General features: G+C 41.2%; 1 protein-coding gene and 1 pseudogene across 1 annotated transcript in view; one reads left to right on the top strand and one right to left on the bottom strand.

Annotated features, from left to right (window-relative positions):
• Positions 1–9,407, bottom strand: part of MUC5AC (mucin 5AC, oligomeric mucus/gel-forming) — a 59,737-nt gene extending 50,330 nt beyond the window's left edge. Inside the window, exons 1-5 of the mRNA XM_028734681.2 lie at positions 9,306–9,407; positions 5,406–5,528; positions 2,055–2,126; positions 1,161–1,422; positions 598–712 (exon numbers count right to left, since the gene is read on the bottom strand). Of these exons, the coding sequence (XP_028590514.2) occupies positions 598–712; positions 1,161–1,422; positions 2,055–2,126; positions 5,406–5,528; positions 9,306–9,378 (645 nt within the window). The 5' untranslated portion in view covers positions 9,379–9,407. The remainder of the gene's footprint in view (positions 1–597; positions 713–1,160; positions 1,423–2,054; positions 2,127–5,405; positions 5,529–9,305) is intronic.
• Positions 9,408–16,909: 7,502 nt separating this feature from the next.
• LOC144327206 (uncharacterized) lies at positions 16,910–18,067 on the top strand (annotated as a pseudogene).
• The last annotated feature ends 211 nt before the right edge of the window (positions 18,068–18,278 follow it).

An 18,278-nucleotide genomic window follows, 5' to 3' on the forward strand; every position in this document is an offset into this window, starting at 1 on the left:
TTTGATCCAACCCACTGAATTAAGATATTAACATGATGAAACATAATGACCAGACCACCAAAGAAATGATCCAAGAGCTCAAGAGAGCAAAAGGATATATTGAATAATCATTCTGGTTCACAATATCAGGCATGACTTATGAAGTCACTCATGAGTAAACTGAAACAAAAACAAACAAACCCCTTTTTAAAAAAATCCCAAGAGTTATAGCTATCTTTACATTTCACTTTTAAAATAGTATGAATTTAAGTGCTGGATTGTGCTTGTGCTTTTATCTTCTAAACTGTGCAGCTCAAGACCTTTCTCTAAAAGATATGCACTCAGGAATGCCGATTACATGAGAAAAGCGATTAATTTTTAGCAACAGCTTTCATCTTGTTTACCCCCTCTTTACTAAGAAGAAGGTAATCTTGCATTAGGTAATCTTCGATGCTGGATACAGGCAAATTTGTTTTTTCCTAATTTCAAAATGAAATGGAGGGCATCACATCTAAACTGCAAATACTTTTAATCACCACTTACTTGCGAACAAACACATGATAAATAGTGTCATGGTTGTTCGTTACAAAACAGCATATTGAGCATTCATATTCTTACCAGAAGGCCATCCTCTTGGTTCCACATGATCACCAAGCCTAGCTTGGAAACAATTTTCAGGTAACCTGAGACTGTCTCCATCAAGATTCCCAAGTGGCTGTAGGGCAGCTGGACACTGGAGATAAAGCAAATTGCAACTGAAGGTGGCAAATAGAAAACCTCTCGTTGACAAAAACCTAATTCATCTTTTTAAGAACATTCATGGCATCCCTTCAATATAAACAGACACATGGTTCAAACATATGAAAATACCCCATTCTTATATGACTTGAAGACTGATGTGGCCCAGGTCTAACCATGACTATTCTCATGCAAAGACACTTTTCTCTTAACACTTTCACTTGTAAATCAGCCTTATTCCAGCACTTTAGGTGCCTGATGATAGGATCATTGCTCTCTGAAAACACTGGAGCCTGTGAACTACAGCTACAACCAATAAAAGCTGTGGCATTTATAACCCACCTTGGACTATGCATAGCTGTTTGCTCCTGTACCACACAGCCACTCTGTGTTGTTGGCCCCAATAGCATTAATAAGGTCGTTAGTAAAGTAACTGAACTTACTGTTCTGCATTGACAGTAATGGAGTGTGGCGTCAGTTCAATGGCTGCTCCATCAATTTTTATGATGATATGGCTGATAATGGCAGCATTCTCAACCACAGAGCGCCTTATTTGGATGTTGAAGTCTTCATAATCAGATTTGCAGTGGGAGGAAAAGACGTAGTTGCAGGTGCCAGGGAAATGGTAGATGTCCCCATCAAAGGTCTTGAAATGGAAGTTGCCCCATGTGCTACACACTCTCCCATTGTGAGCAGGGTTTCCGGCTGTGGATTCAAAATAATCTGTAAGGTTCTACCCAAATCCTTCGCTCACCCACCCACCTATCCATTCATCCAAGAATCATCCTCAGTTTATCTTCAAAATCTACATTTCTATAAAATATGGCCACATGATATTCTTTTATTTGCTCTTGATCTGTTGTTTGACCTTGAAGGGAAGCCCATGGGTTGTTTCCCTTTCCTTTGTTTCTCCCTAGTCCATTTCTAACCGATATGATACTAAGGGTCAGTTTTGCAATCTTCCTTTCTGGAATACAGCTGCTAAAGAACCTTTGAAGTAAATGAAATGGAACTTGAATCAGTGGGAAGGAATCCAACTTCTTGCTAATGAAATAGTTCCGTCAAGGAAAGCATTTCAGCTTGCCATATGGAATAACCCCCCTCTCTTCCACCCCACCTCCCCAACCCCAATTTGGGCACTCTCCCAACTCGCCAGAGCCAATGGCGGTGGGGGAGGACACAGGGGAGATGGGGAAGAGGAGCGGGGGAAGAGCCCCATTGCACAAGTGGAAGTCCTTGCATAGGGCTGCCACTGATGGGACTCATTTGTTGAATTTCTCCCAGTGAGTGGAAGATTATTGTCTAAAACACAAGAATGTGGTTTGTGGTTCACTTACCTTTCACAGCCAGAGTTGTTCTCATGGGAGGGATGATGGTCACAGGAGGACTACGAGATGGTTTGACAAAAGCTGATGGAAATAAATGTGATTACAGCTTGTACCAGCATTTCCATAATGAAATAATAGAGAGATATCTCCAAATTCATTTGATGAATAAAGCTCTAATGCAGCTTCCCACTGCCTGGCACTCTGCAGACCTTCTGAACTACAACTTCCACAATCTCTTACTGTTGGCCTTGCTGGCTGGGGCAATGAGAGTTCAACTATGCTTCTCAATCCCACCCCACCCCCCCTTTCTATTCTAGATAGTGTGGCTTTTAAATGTAAATTCTAGTGAGCTATTAAAGGATTCTAAGGTAGAGGCCAAGTGACTGGTGATGAAATCCTGAGATTTGTCATACTGATAGCCCAATTCTGTGCATAGTTTACCTGAAAGTGATTCCCCAGTGAGTTTACTGAGATTTCTTCTCAAGTAAGTAGGCACAAAATTTCTGCTTAAAATTTTTTTCTTAACTAAGTGTTCAGATATGCACATGAGGAAAGTATTGGTGTCACACTACCTACCACTTTCTGCAGAAATAAAATGTCAAAAGTGTTGTCAGAATTGGCACCAAATACAACTTGTCAAAATAACCAAAATGGTGCCAACTTTACTCATGTAATGAGGCTTTTCTCATGTGGAGCATACGGTAACTTGAATATGATACCAGCCTCTTCCAGGTAAAACTAGTCACATTGTAAATTAATTGCTTTCCCTTTGCTTTGTGAAAGGGCATCACATACACTGTGAGCAACGTGAGAGGGATTAAATCCTTTCACTGTGTTTGGCTCAAACAAAATGTGATTATGTTTTATGGAATATCTTGTTTCTGAACTTGCATACAAAGAGATTTGCACTGAATGTATCTAGGCATAACAAAGAGCAGCATCTATAATAGCATGGTCTTGGTCTGGATTACATGTAACATGAAGCCATCATATGTTGAATCAGAGTTGTTTGTTTGAATATTCAAAGCTGTAGTCAAACAGATTAAGCATGGTTTGTTTTCTGGTCACAAACTATGGCACACCATGGTTTGTTGTTGGCTTTTCAGCCATGGCTGAAAAGTTTGTCATTTTGTCCAAACCCAGCAGCCTTGCTGCTTTACCTTGGTTCATTTGGCCATCCTGCCTGAGACAAGTGCCAAGTTACAGAGGCAGAAGGCTAGAAACAAAACATGCTTTGGGGAAATAAACTGTGGCTTGCTTACTTGTCTATAAGATGATATGTTGTGGTTTGTTAACCTAGCCATGGTTTAAGCAAACCATGGTTTAACTGTGTGTGTGTAATTATAGCCATTCTGTGTTGCTACACTGAAGTAGCAGTTCATTAAACTTGGCGTGAGAGGAAAGGATATCAGCATCTGAGGGTTTCCCACAGGCATCTGGGTGGCCACTGTGAGAAGAGGATGCTGGACTAGATGGGCCATTGACCTGATCCAGTAGGTTCTCCTTGTCTTAGCCTCTTTTGTAATTTCTGAAATCTCATTATGGGCTAGCCATGATGCAGGAATTACTTCCAGATATTCCTATATCAGTGCTTGCCCCTTTGCAGTAAAAACATAGATTCTGTTCAACACAAGGGCTATTGCAACATACAAGAAGAGAGGAGGAAATAGTGGGTTTCCTCCGTTCCCACTAGGATTCACCAACACTTGTAGTTTATGTGGGACTGAGGTACCAGTCATTTGCAGTTTTTTATGTAAGAATTTCTACAGTTTGAAATATAAAGCTTTCTACAGTTCCCCCAGAAAGTCCCTCTTTTCTGTGTTGTTGTTTGTTTTTGGTTTTTTTTGCAAAAATATAAAAGATAATGAGATGCAGAAAAGTTATAAAAAAATTACTTAGTGCAAGACTTAGCCTGCCTTTAAAAGCAACACAAAAGTAACTCAGTGTATCTTGGATGATTCAAAATGTGAATAGTTTTGATCTTCTATAGCTCCTACCATAAATAGAATACAGTATATGAAATGAACACCATAGTTTATTTTAAGAACCACTTTGGTTATCATTTGCATAACTTGTGTCAAAGAAATTTACCTAAGGATTCTTTAATTCTATTTAACTGGGCAATATCCAAAGTTAGTCATACTCAGAGCTGACTCATCAAAATCAATTGATGTAAGTCCATAAATTTCAGAGGGTCTACTCTGACTTCGTTGGCCATTCCCCATAGTTTGTAGATTGCACAGAGTGTGAAACCCAATTAATATTAGATTAAGGCAAAGCAAGAGATAATCACCTATTTCTCAGAACAGATAAATTTGTAAATTGCACAAAGTGATAAAAGCCAGTGTTCAACAGCATATTTAACTCTTTCATTGAATTTAAAGGGGCTTTGTGTTGTTTTTAACACTCGATTGGAAGCCACCCAGAGGGGCTGGGGAGACTCAGCCAGATGGGCGGGGTATAAATAATAAATTATTATTGTTATTATATTACAATGTTTGACTTTGGCTGGGTCATGGGCTGTGTTCCTTTCTGAATCTCTTTAACTTTGGCTTCTCCCTGTCAGTTCTGTTCAAGCTGTCATTCTTAATTTAGCTAAAAGGGAGCCAGTTTTTAAGCATATTATGTAAAATGGACAATGTGCAATTTATTGTAGAAGCGAAGGTGATCTAGCCGGTGAGCCTTGTAAACAGCTTTCTCTAATTATTCAGAAACACAATCTAACATTCTTTGGCATTTCCAAAATGATAAAATTACTATGCGGATATGCTGGACCTGTCCCAGTTGGGAGTGATACAGTTTAGAACTTCTAAGCACAAAGGGATGTATTTAAATGTCCCACTATCATGGGTGTATCACATGGGTGTACACCCATGCTCACACGTAATATATTTGTGTGCTGCGCAAACACCTATGCAATGTAAACATAGTTCTAGATTAGATACCGGCCTCGCATGAGGGTGTTTGCTTGCTCTTTGACTGATGGAAATTAGCATAATCTCAAGATAAACAAAACTTTATCCACTGTACACTATCTAAGAATCAAGCCTTAACACCCTACAGGTTCCCAAAGATAACAAATTAATAGCTTGAGGAGCTCACTTTTCATTTTCAGAGCAAAAAGGAATAGGTGCAACTTAGAGGGGTGTGCAATCAATCACTTTGTGAGCTAAAGCAGAAAACCTTTAGCTTCAGTATTGCCTCATCTCTGCCTACTAAGAGGCTGGGATGCAAAACTATGTAGGAATTTAAGGCAGAGACAAAGAATATGGGAAAGACGGAAATAATTATGGCTTGGCAACTGGCATTGCAAGCGTATCTGGCTAGCGCTGGAATCCAAATGAAGTTAGAAACACCTACGGTCATCATGTGTCGGCTGCACAGATGGATAGTCGTAATTTGACTGCTGCTGTTGATCATACTGCTGGTCTTCATACTGGGATTGCTGGTCTTCATACTGGGATTGCTCAACCTGGGTGTTGACTGTGGCAACAGTTAAAACAGTGAGAAAGGGAGAATTACCATGGACTGCAACAATTCTGCTAACTAGCAAAAGGCAAAGGCACAGGATTTGACCAAACTTTAATTCATTTCTTCATTAAAAATATTTTTGCCTGGCCCATCAGCTCAAAATACAATTTTCAAATCATTAACCAGTCTCCTAAAGCCATTGGTTCCCTTCCTCTTTCAAAAGCCCAGCTGAATAAAGTTGCTTTTAGCATGCTGTCTGAAACCAAGAATGGAAGGGGCTATGTGAAATTCTCAGGAAAGGGCACTCTGAAGTCTAAGCACCAGTATTTTAAAAGACCTGTCCTTTGCTTCAGACCATGGAGGCATATTGTGCATGGGTGTCTCAGCACACAGGCAGGCTCACTTACAAGTAGGCAGACCCACAGACTTGATCTCATGCTAGCAAAATGAATTTCAATAGAGACAAATGTCAGGTTCTACACTTAGGCAGGAAGAACCAGCTGCACAAATTTAAGACGGGGCACACCTAGCTTGCCAGTAGTACAAATGAAAAGGATCTAAGGGTCTTAGTAGACCACAAGCTTAACTTGAGTCAACAGTGTGATGCAGCAGTAAAGAAAAGAAAAGAAAAAGACCAATGCTATTCTAGGCTGCATCAACACAAGTATAGTGTCCTGAACAAGGGAAGTAATAGTACTGCTCTGTTCCACCTTGGTCAGACCACACCTGGAGTCTTGTGTCCAGTTCTGGGCATCACAGTTTAAGAAGGATATTGGCAACCTGAAAGCTATGCAGAGGAGAGCAACCAAGATTAGAAAGGGCACGGCAACAAAGCCTGGTGAGAAATGGTTGAGGGAATTGGGTATGTTTAGCTTGGGAATGAGCAGACTGAGAGGAAGGATAATAGCCTTCTTTAAGTATCTAAAGGGCTGTCACATGGAAGATGGACCAAGCTTGTTTTCCCCTGCTCTGGAAAGTAGGACCTGAACCAATGGCTTCAAGTTACAAAGAAGGAGATTCTGGCTAAACATCAGTAAGATCTTTCTGATGGTAAAAGCTACTCAACACAGGAACAGACTCCCTCATAAAGTTGCGGATTCTTCTTCATTGGAGGCTTTTAAGCAGAGGTTGGATGGCCATCTGGCAGGGATGCTTTAATTGAGATTTCTGCATTGCAAGGGGTTGGACTAGATGACCCTCAGGGTCCCTTTCAAGTCTACAGGTCTATGATTCTACGATTATCTGTGGCTTTCCCATTTGTAAAGTATCAGATACTTTGAGCTGTTAGAGAGTTCACTCCACTGGACAAAGCATGTGTTTTACCACTGAGCTCTGACCCTTCCCAGTAGAAGCAGAGTATCAAGGCAGCAGACCTTTCCCACTCTCCCCCTCACGCCACACAACTGATACTCTATTCAGATTTGTACTGCATGAACATGGAGGTTCCACTTAATTATTATGGTTAACAACCTGCCCTCCCTGACTGGTTTTCTGCTCCTCTTTCAAAGTCACCTAAGAGATGCCTTCATCTTGCAGCATCAAATGTGTGTAAAGTGATGAAGGACTTTCTCTTATCTATCCTGAATCAAATGCTAATCAGTTTCGTTGGGTAACTCCCTGTTCTGGCATGAGAGAGGGAGAAAATACCTCTCTGTGTCCACTTTCTCAACACAATCCATGCTTTTGTCAATCTCTAGAATTCACCCTTTAGTTACCTTTCTTTTCTGAAGAAAAAAGCCCCCTTCTTTTCTGAGCTCATGTTTCCTGAGTGGGAAACTGCTCCAACCCATTAATCCCTTGAACTGACCTTGCCCAGTTATTGAGATAAGGTGGCCAGAACTGTGCAGAATTCATGTTCACCCACACTTCCCCTTGTCCCATGCCTAGAAAGCATGAGTCTCAGGAGTTTTCCACTTGCCAGACTGCTTTCCCTGGGAAAACCTGCTCTTTCCCACTGAAACAGAGCAGTCATCAATTCATGGAAAATCCAGTTGACATTTGCTGTGATTCAGTTGTAAGGAGCGAGTTTCCCCGGAGGAAAGTGGTGGGACAAGATAAGTGTGGATAGGTCCTTCCAAATGCAAGTACACCGCAGACTTATATAAAGACACTGGTATGGATCTTAGAGACTTAGTGGAGCAGACCCACTGAATGGGGCTTAGATTGGTCCAGAGGAACTTTACCCCATTGATTTGAAAGAGAATAAAGCATGATTAACTTAGTCTGGATCTAACCCATTATGGCACATTGCCTATTCTATTTCCAATCCCTTTCATAACAAAACCCTAAGGGGAATTTTGCCCTTCAACTGCTGCAGCATCCTGAGTTGACATTTTAACTGAGCTTTGCATCTATCATCACCCTAAGCCAGGTGATAACTTTGATAGGAGTTGGATTGGTCATTAGACCTTTGAAAATCCTGTGTGTAAACTGACAATTGACTGAACACCAAAACCTATTTGCACAATTTTTTTGCCGCAGTGTAGCTTCTTGTTGTTGGTATGCAAAATCATACCAAAACATGAACCAGTTGAATCAGCCTTGGGTAGCTTCCTCTTCTGGACCACCCACCTTAACACCCCCTCAAAAAAAAACCCCAACAAAATTTCCCTTACTTGCATACAAATCATGTGCAATTCTCCCTGAAACAGCTGTCTTAATTCTATGCTATTTCTTCAGTATAAATGGATAGGAGATCTTAAATAAGGCAGATTTGTAATGATAGTGATGTAGTTCATTCCATGTAGCCTACACCAGCTGTCCTGTGGTGAAGTATTCACTGTATTTACTGATGCCCACATAGAAGATTGTAGCTGTAAGTGGAAACCATCCTGTTTCAATACACATTTGCAATTGAAGGGGAAGAGAGAGAAGTCATTAACTCAAGAACACTCTCTGTGGATGCACTGCTGAGGAAATAACTGGCTCTGGGCTTGGCTGGTTTAGTTTTCAAATAGCTATGTATTGTGCTATTTTCAGAACCTAGAGTTTGCATCCATTTTTGCTCTAGGCTCAGAAAGAAAATGTGAATGGAACTGGTTTTTGAAAGACTCTTGAAATTGTTCTCTATCAAAGATGCTGATAGAAGGAAAGACGCTTTCAAACCTGTGTTTCCCTTAAAAGTATTGTCTCATTTTCGCAGAGCATTTTAGTTCCATGGATCACAATGCTATGTCCCTTATTTCAGAATACTTTGATTCCATGGAAGGCCACAGAAAAATGCTCCACTGGCACAAAGTCCTATTCTGGTACCCCTTTCTATATGGCTGATCGCAAACATAACTGGATTTAAACTGGAACTCAGTTCATCAAAGTCAGCAAGAGTTTTGCTACTGACTTCAAAAGGCTTAATGATGCAGTCATATGGTTTTACAAAGAATATATACAATTCTCTCTTTGCCTTATTAACCTGCCAGGTTTGCTCCTTTCGACAATCACATTTTACAAACCTCATTCGTACTAGTAAAAATCAATCAATCAGTGTCTGAGCATAAAAGATGAAACCAATTTTTAATGGCTTTTATACTGAGGCTGATCTACTTACTGATCATGGCCTATTGATCTACCAAACGACTGCCTCGGGGCACTGGGGCAGTGAATTTTATATCCCTGAAACCTGAGCATATTGTCTTTAGAATGGTGATAGGAAAATACAGGGCAAATATGTTTAAAGTCCTGATTAGATTTAATGAGGCAAAGCAAACAAAATCACTGTAAAGTCCTTCGGACCATGGAGAAAGCAGGCACTAGCTGTTGCCCAGGGAATGAAGTTCTGTTAAAATTTCCTACCTTTTTGGCATGTTAAGGCGATCACTAGCATTGGTATCCATAGTGGTATCCTTGCCCCCCTGCCTGTCCCCATCTTGGCTGGGTTCGGCAACAGGTACCGAACGACAGGCTTCTGAGGAGGCACCTGTCTTTTGATGACTCTTATATAGCAGGAGTGTGGACTTTGGCTCAGTTCCCAGATTGTTTCACAAGTTTCCTAAGAGGTGGGGCTTCAGAGATTTTTAGCAGGTGCATAGGTAAATAGATGATTTTATATTTTTTTTACTCTGTCAGGGGCTGGCCAAGTGTATTTGCATCTGGGGAGGAGTATTAATTTTAAGGGACTTTTTTTTCCTGTGAAGGAACTCATGAGGAACAAGCAGTGGAGAACATCCTTCCCTTGAGGCTAATTTTCATTAAAACATTTTTGGAAGACCTGTAAAGCAAATGTAATTTTGGAATCCTTAGAGGAAAGTGGTTGACTTACAGTGTGTGTGTGTGTGTGTGTGTGTGTGTGTGTGAGAGAGAGAGAGAGAGAGAGAGAGAGAGAGAGAGAGAGAGAGAGAATTGTTCTAGGACATATCTCATGATTGCGGCTCGCATAATTTCAGAAGAGGTTTTGTGTTGATTGCTGTGTTTGCTGGGAATGGCGTGATAACTCAAAATTACATGAAGATTAGCAGCCTGAAACTTATTTATTTATTTATTTGCACAATTTTTGGACTACCCTTTCCATCTAGTCAGGAGTGAGTGCTAAAACTAACATTCATTGAAATAAGATCATATTAAATAAAAAATAAAAACAGAATAAAAATCAAAGCCAGGGTTGGCCCAGGACATTTTGCTGCTCCAGCCCAAACTGAAAATGCTGAATCCACCTCTTACTCCACAGCCACCATTATCTGGAAGCGGCCAAGGGAATAAAAGGAGCCAGAGAGAAGCGGGTGGTGGGTTGGTGGGCAGTGGGTGAGTGGTAGTGGATGTATGGTGGCAGCACCCATCCCAGCTGTATGGAACCTGTCACCCTGAGGTGATGGCCTCAACACAATAGCCAGACAACATAGGCCATACTGAAAACCAGTAGAGATTAATGAATGGCATTGTCTTTTTTAAAGAAGTATTGAGTTTGTGGTAAAACATTATTTGGGAAAATGCCCATTTCAAGCTCCACAAGTTGAAGGGCAGTGGGGAGCCCCCTGCACTCATGGGTTTAGATTTAGAACCCTCATTATATGCACCTCAATTGCGTATCTCAAGTATATGGGTGGGTACACATTTAGGAAGGCCTTTGCAAATGGAAGACATGACAACTCCTCAATCCTTAATGTTTAAACATTCACGTTTCCTCAGTTTGTGTGTTATTCTGCCTGGCAGATCAGATCTTTGCTATTGCCGAACAGGTAGTATAACTTCCCATAAGTATTTAGATATACTGTATCGCTATCCATATGGTATACATAGAAATGAAAAGGGTCTCACCTCACCATTTTTTCCACATAAAAATTTATGAGCCTGTTTCCCACGTTGCACAGCAGAAATATTTTACCAGCTCTGTAGCTTTACAGGAATTTATTTTAAGAAGGTACCATTGTATTCAGAACAATGTAAATGCTAGACAGTAAGCATTTTTGTAAGCAGGCCAGTGGTTTTATTTAAAGAACTATTACCTCTACCTGCTAGGCTCTTCAATACATGGCATCTCTTGTTGCACAAAAACGAGTGCTTATTTCAACAGATCTAGCCCTGTAAGTCATGTTCTTGCTGAAGGGGATTTGTTTAGGCTTGGCAAATTTGTTTGAGCTGGGAGAGGATGGTGAGACCTTTACAAGGTGACAGAGAATGTAATGTTTCCCTTGTACACCAATCGGCAGTATAATAAATTTGCACTGTACATAAGAATAGCTCAGCAGAGACCATCAATCATCTTTTGCTTCATGAATCAAAACTCTGGGAAAAACCTATTGGCTGGATTAGGGTTACAAGAGATATTAGACAGAAAGAATGAAGCCCAAACAAATGTGGACCGTGTCACAAATTACTCAATAAATTGGATTGTCAACAAGACTCCAAATTACTGGAAGGAAGTGGATAATAATAGCAGAACAACCCAACCAAATACTTCCATATGAACAGTGCTACTCATTTCTGAGCTGTCTTTCACTTTAACTTAAGCATTTGTGTCTGTCAGCTAGAGACATTCCAGCCAGACAGGCTGATATGCATTCTATACTCTTAGTTACAGAATTTATGGATGTGAGCTCATTTACCTCAGAATCCAGTGGTAAAGCTTGGACTGAACCACTTCAGGCTGTGCAGGCAGAACTAACAGATTAGCACATAACAACTGACAACTCTCTGATAGTCAAAATGAAAATTGGGCAGAATCCTTTACATGCTACCTATTCTGCTAATATATACTGGCAGTCTATGAGCAGAGATGTGTGCAGAAACCAACCATCTTAGAATAAATAACACTAATTAAATACATCTGCATTTTTTAGTTGCATAATTTAATTTGCTGTGAAGGCAAATTATGTCACCAGTAGATTTCTTAATTATTTGTACTGATTTCAGTCAAGGTTGAGTAACATCCTTCAGGCACAGTACACCCATGGGAAAGGTGCCATTAAAAAGACCTGTTTCCATGGGCAGTCTGATTCTGGGATTTGGTTGATATGGCAATATCGGAAGCAGAAATATGAACCAAGGGCAACTAAAGTATGGCTTTGTTGCTGGTAAATGCCTGTCCCTCCATCCATTATGTTATAGAATCTGCTTCTATGGTTTCCGTGGCCCATAACAACCCAAAGAATGCCACACATAGGGATGGGATTGGGCATTCTCTGCACAGTGGCATAAGAACCATTGAGCATGAAGAGTCAGGTTCTGCTGGCAGTATTCCATAATCTTTGGTGGATTCAGCCTGCAGCCCATGGAGGAAACTTGCATTGACAAGTTAATTTGTAATTAAATCAACGGCAACTTTAGACTGGCTAAATGTAAGCCATTCTTAAAACAGATGCACAAAAATAACTCAGGTGGAAGATGTTTCCATAGTGCTTGCAAATGATTCCGATAATGACTTCACTCTCACTTCCTGCTTCCCCATACTTTTTACTTCAACTCAACACATCTCTGACCTCCTCAGTTGCTGAAATGCATCCAGGAAACCAGTTGATTGAAGGATTTTAAATATAACAGGCTGCTCAAGGCATCTCCCATTAATGTTTGTGAGGGAGGAATAAATGTCAAGGCTGGCAATGGGGAAGATGCTACAAGAAACAAGGCACTCAATAGTGCTGAGCATTTTGGTCAGCGGAAAGCACTGTGGCTCTGAGCAAGAAAAACCAAGCAGCCATTGTTGGTTTTGTTGCCATTGTTATTGTTTGCTAAAAAGAAATAATATGAATAAACCAAGCACAACATGAACAAGAATCCAAAAACGACCAGAAAGTATAATCCACATATACGCTGTCTATTGAAGTTAGGCAGGCCTCAACATTATACACATTTCATCAGATGCTAAAAACTCCTGTCTCTGTTCCCTAGAAGAATGGGTTGACTCTCAGATTTCTTTGGGGGAACTGTGTTTAATTTGCATTATTTGTTCTATTGTTTTATACTGATACCATATTTGCTCAAGTTTAGTGGTCTAAACCACTAAAGAATGGCAAGTCCAGTCCTTAGGAGTCTGCATAGACCTGAGGCCAATGGATACAAGCCAGTGGTTTCACACAATGAACGTAAATATTAGCAGAGCATCAGCTAATATATTTTATCATTTCTACATGAGTGCCCCAGCAGCTCAGTAGTTCAGTGGTAGAGCATCTGCTGTGCATGCAGAAGGTCCCTCTTAGGTTCAGTCCCCAACATCTCCAATTAAGACTGGGAGAGACCCCCATCTGAAACCCTGAGTTGCTGGTCAGTGTTGGTAACACTGAGCTAGATAGAATATGGTCTGACTTGGTATAAGGCAGGTTCTTGTGTTCCTGTGCGCAACCATTCTGGATTGTAATCATTATGTACATCCTCTTGGAACAACAGTAAAGTTTAGAAATACTAATTGATACATCACTATATCTCCTCCAATTCTTCATGACTTGGATCATATACAAACTAAAATTCAACCTTAAGATCTTTCTTCTTGCCTTTGCAATGCAAGATGCACCTTGTACCTGGGATAATTTATATGAGTTGTGTATTCAATGAAATAGAATTATATTGTTCGAAGAAATGATTAAGGAGAAGCTGTAATTAATGTAGCCTTTATTACTTTCAAAGCAACTCGCGAATCCAGCAACCAACTCATTTGACTGAGAACCAAACAGCATCTACAAAGTAAAACGCAAAGTAGGGTGAGATTGAAATGAATGGGGCTTACCCCCATATAAGTAGGATTAGGACTGCATCCTTACTCAGTGCTAGGCCAACACTGCATTTACATAGGAAACTCCCTTATAATGAGTCCAACAAGTGCAGAGACAATGATCTGCCCACCTCGCTCTTGTCTGAATCAGCCCATCTAGGTGGGTTGTTTACATTGACTGGCAATGGCTTTCCCGGGTTTCAGGCAGGGGGCCGAGTTTTGATCATATGGATTTGCTGCTGGGATTCAATGTAACATCGTCAACCTATGACTTTCTTTCATATTTCACATGTGTCCATATCACAGGAAATCTGATTATCAGAAATCTGCAGAATGAGTGACTGTTTATAGGTGTAGATTGTCATTGTCATGGGAGAGGGATTCTGAGGAATGAAAGAAAGAGGAAGAAAAGTGATTGTTCAACCACTTTGCAATGTCTTAATTATGCAATGAAAGCATATAGTTCTTAGTACCTAAATAAACTGGCAGAGAAATAATATTTTAATATTGGACAGTAAAAATACTGAAATAACTGGTCTCTATTTGCCATAGGATGGGCATCCTTTTTTAAAACTTTCATACCCCTTTTCCTGGCCATATAGCTTAACATTATCCACTGTGTGATTCAGCACAATTGTGCCATAAGCTTCTCCTACAAAGGCAAATGCTACTGACATGTTTCATGGTAAGGAGCCACTTGGCTGAATCCTAAAATCCATGAGGAAAGCACCTCCATCAATTCCTGTTCTTCACTCCCAACAATCTCTTGAGACCCCCTCCAAAAATCTGTTCCGGAAGGTGTGGGAGACTTTTTGGAACATCATGGCAGATGAAGCGAGAAGAATTGGCAACAACAACAAAAAATCTATCCAATTTCCTTAGTGGTAGGCTCTGATGGATTGCAGTCACCTCTATGAACAGAAGGGCTCCTTCAATTTGTGGGGAAACTGTGGTGGATCTAACCCACTATATCAGTTATAAGGAACTTACAGCCCTTCAGTTGCTGCTGGACTTCAACTCCCATCATGTCTAACCCTTGCCCAGGCTGACTGGCTGAGGTTGATAGGAGTGAAGATGTTGATAGGAGTTCAACAAGATGTGGATAGGCACCACTTCCTCCCCTCCCCCTTGCACTAAATGGTCTCCTGTCTTATCTGTCAAAGCTTAACTATATAATTCAGGCTCTTTCCAGGTGCTAATTGTTTTAATTAACTGGGGGTTATAGAGCTTAATTGGTTTCATCAACAAGGTTCTTAGAGCTTAATTGGTTTCATTAACAAGATTTTATAGAGTTCTGTGACAAGGCTCTTACACAGTTTTGCTGCAAGATTTCTTCCAGACCAAAAGAAGAGTTGAAGGAAGGTGTCTAGAGGTGAGGTTGTCATTAAGGGAAACCATAGTTACCGCCTGAGGTTTCTGACCTAAGTCCCCCAAGTTCCTTTCCTTCTTGGACTTATCCCTATCCTTTAACTTTGTCTGTGGTTCATCCCCTCAGATCCTGTGATCCTGTGATCCTATTGCAGGTTGTTCCCCCATGGTTTACATTTGCTTTCCAGTAGATAAAGCCTTCTCCTTTGACTCTTGGTAGATCTTTTCCTGAAGTGGAGGGATAAAGAAAGTTCAAGTTTTTAAAAGCAGAGCTGAAGAATTTAAGAAAAGAGAGCTTGAAAGGGGGGGGACATATTTGCAACGTGCTTCAAGATTTACTCTTTATAAAGGGATTTAGATTTTACAGTAATAATGATCAGAGAACTGCCACTTCTGTGCTTCTGAAGGGAAAGCAATGAGACTGGATCAGACTCAAGGACTGAAGTAGACTGCTCTTAGGTTTAGTTAATTCCTCTCATTATCTTGAGAAGCAAAGAAAGGACACGTTCTGGACAATCACATCCACCCTCCCCACAAAAATCTGCTCTGGGATATGGATAGTATAACTTTTTCTACTTTTCCAGAGATGCTCAATGCATTAGGCTTCTATGCAAAATTCATGAATAGAAATGGTTTAAGAGTTGCAAGTCTGAGACTTTGGTCTGGATTGAGGATCATGAAGAGGAAGTGTAAGATTTCCCTAAAGCTAAAAGTAGGCATTGCACATTTTAAAAAAGATTTAAAAGAAAATATTCTGATGTTCTTTCTCTTTCTTTCTCTCTCTCTTTCTCAATGGGTGAGGGTGACATGAAAATGTATGATGTATGCACCTAGGTTTTACAAAAGGCAAGAGACCTGTTATATAATTCACCCCAAAACAAACCAATCTGAATTCCCATTGATTTCAGGGAATTAAACATGTTCAGCTCTCAAAGAGTACTCGACTGGATGGATGATGCCCAGTATTTGTAAAGGGAGTATGTTTGTTTCCATTCCCACAGTACTTTTAGAGGTATGCCCCCACTTGCTTAAAGCTATTTCCTATCTTTTACACCCAAAGAACTCCCACTACTCTATAAAGCCAATAAGAAATGTAAACTTAATCAGAAAACTGCAGATAAAGTGCTGAAAAGTGTTATGGGACAAAAGCAGTATTGTAATTGAAACATGTGTTTGACATGTATTTACATTGTAGGTGTGTCTATAAATGTTAACAGAGACCCCCTTGGAACTCTTATCCCTTATCAATTTCCTTCAATAGCATTTATTGTAATAATTAAGGCACTGGACTGCTCAGCAATCCTCTGGCATGTTTTCTGAATGGGAGATAATACTTGAGATATATGCAACAAACCATTCAAATGTTGCTGACTATAAGAGAGATGGGTTTCATCTTCTATTTACTAATTGTAAGTTCAGCCAACTTTTCAGCTAAAGACTGACTCCCAAGTGACAAACAATTAATATACAATACAAAAAAAGACCATTTCAGATGTGTCCAGGCATAATGGAAGGGTGCTTAAATACTGCTGTCCTGCCTCTGATGGCCTCACTGATGGCAGCTAGTCACTGAAGCAGGAGGACTGCTGCTGCCGCCCAGCAAGGACCATCCTGCTGAGAGCTTGAGGGCCATGCTCCTGCCTCTCTCTACCTGGGCCAGCAAGGTCTTTTTGAGTTTGTGTTCCTTGAGTTGGGCAATCAGGACAGATTAGGGAGTCTGCTGGTTTACTGCCCGCCTCGCTACCCAGCAATCTCCCTGCCTGAGCTGACAGAGCTGGTCTCAGAGGCGGTGTTGAGGACTCCCAGACTGCTGGTTCTGGGAGACTTCAATATCCATGCTGAGGCAGCTGGCTCTGGGGTGACTTAGGACTTCATGGCCACCATGACAACCATGGGGCTGTCCCAACATGTCACCAGCCCAACACACATGGCAGGCCACACTCTGGATCTTGTCTTCTTGACTGGGCAGGAAGAGGGTGATTTGAAGGTGGGGGACATTGACATCAGTCCCTTGGCATGGTCAGATCATTTCCTGTTGAGATTTAGGCTGTCCGCAGAGATTAGATAGGTCCACCCTCAGATGCTGATGGATCCAGTGGGATTCCAAACGGCTCTGGGGGGTTTTCTGGCTGAAATTAATGGTGTCCCTGTCAAAGCCCTGGCTGACCTCTGGAACCCCCAAATGGCTTGGGCTAGTGATACAATCACCCCTGAGTGCCCTCTCCCACTTAGTGGAGTCCATTTGGCCCACTGGTATACTCCAGAGCTTTAGGGCAAGGAAACAAGGTGGGAGATGGCTTGAACACGTGGAGCAAAAATCATAATGAATGAAACCACACTGGTAAGAGCTCAATTATTGAGTCTACCTAGCAGCAGTGAAGGCAGCAAAGAAGACATACTTTGCTGCCTCCATTGCATCCTCATTATGTTGTCTGGCAGAGCTTTTCTGGGTTGTAATGGGGTCTTTTACAGGCTGCTCCAAAAGAGGTAGTAGACCCAAAGGTAGCTCAATGTGACTAGTTTGCAGCATTTTGAGGATAAAATTGATTGCATCCACTAAGAACTTGACTTTGCTGTTATAGCAGATGAATCTCATGGGGTGTCCAGAGCACAGTCTAGTCCTGTTATCTTGGATGAATTTCAGTTGGTAAGGCTTCAGGATGTGGACAAGGTGCCCAGATTGGTCAGGGAGACCACTTGCACTCTAGACCCTTGCCCCTCTTGGCTAATAAAAACCAGCAGGGAGGGAACAGCTGGCTGAGCCAGGGAAGTGATCAATGCCTCTTTAAGAGAGGGGGTGGTCCCTGCCTATTTGAAGGAGGCAGTGGTAAAACCTATCCTTAAGGCACCTTCCCAGTTCAGAAAACCTAACTAACTACTGGTCAGTTGCCAATATCCCTTTCCTAAGCAAAGTTCTGGAGTGAGTGGTTGCAGACCAGATCCAGGGCTTTTGGAAGAAACTGATTTTCTGGATCCATTTCAACTGGAGTTTAGGCCTGGTTTTGACACAGAAACTGCTTTTGTCACCCTGTATAATGACCTCTGTTGAGAGAGAGACAGGGGAAACATGTCCCTGTTAATTCTACTCAACTTCTCAGAGGCTTTCAGTACCATCAACCATTGTATCCTTCTGGTCCGACTGTCCAAACTAGGGGTGAATGGCACTGCTTTGTGGTGGTTCCAGTCCTACTTGGATGATCGTTCCCAGAAGGTGTTGCTTGGGGAATGCTTTTCAGCCCCGTGGAACCTTCAATGTGGGG

The sequence above is a fragment of the Podarcis muralis genome, chromosome 1 (genome assembly GCF_964188315.1).
Source record: "Podarcis muralis chromosome 1, rPodMur119.hap1.1, whole genome shotgun sequence".
NCBI classification, from domain to species: Eukaryota; Metazoa; Chordata; class Lepidosauria; order Squamata; family Lacertidae; genus Podarcis; species Podarcis muralis.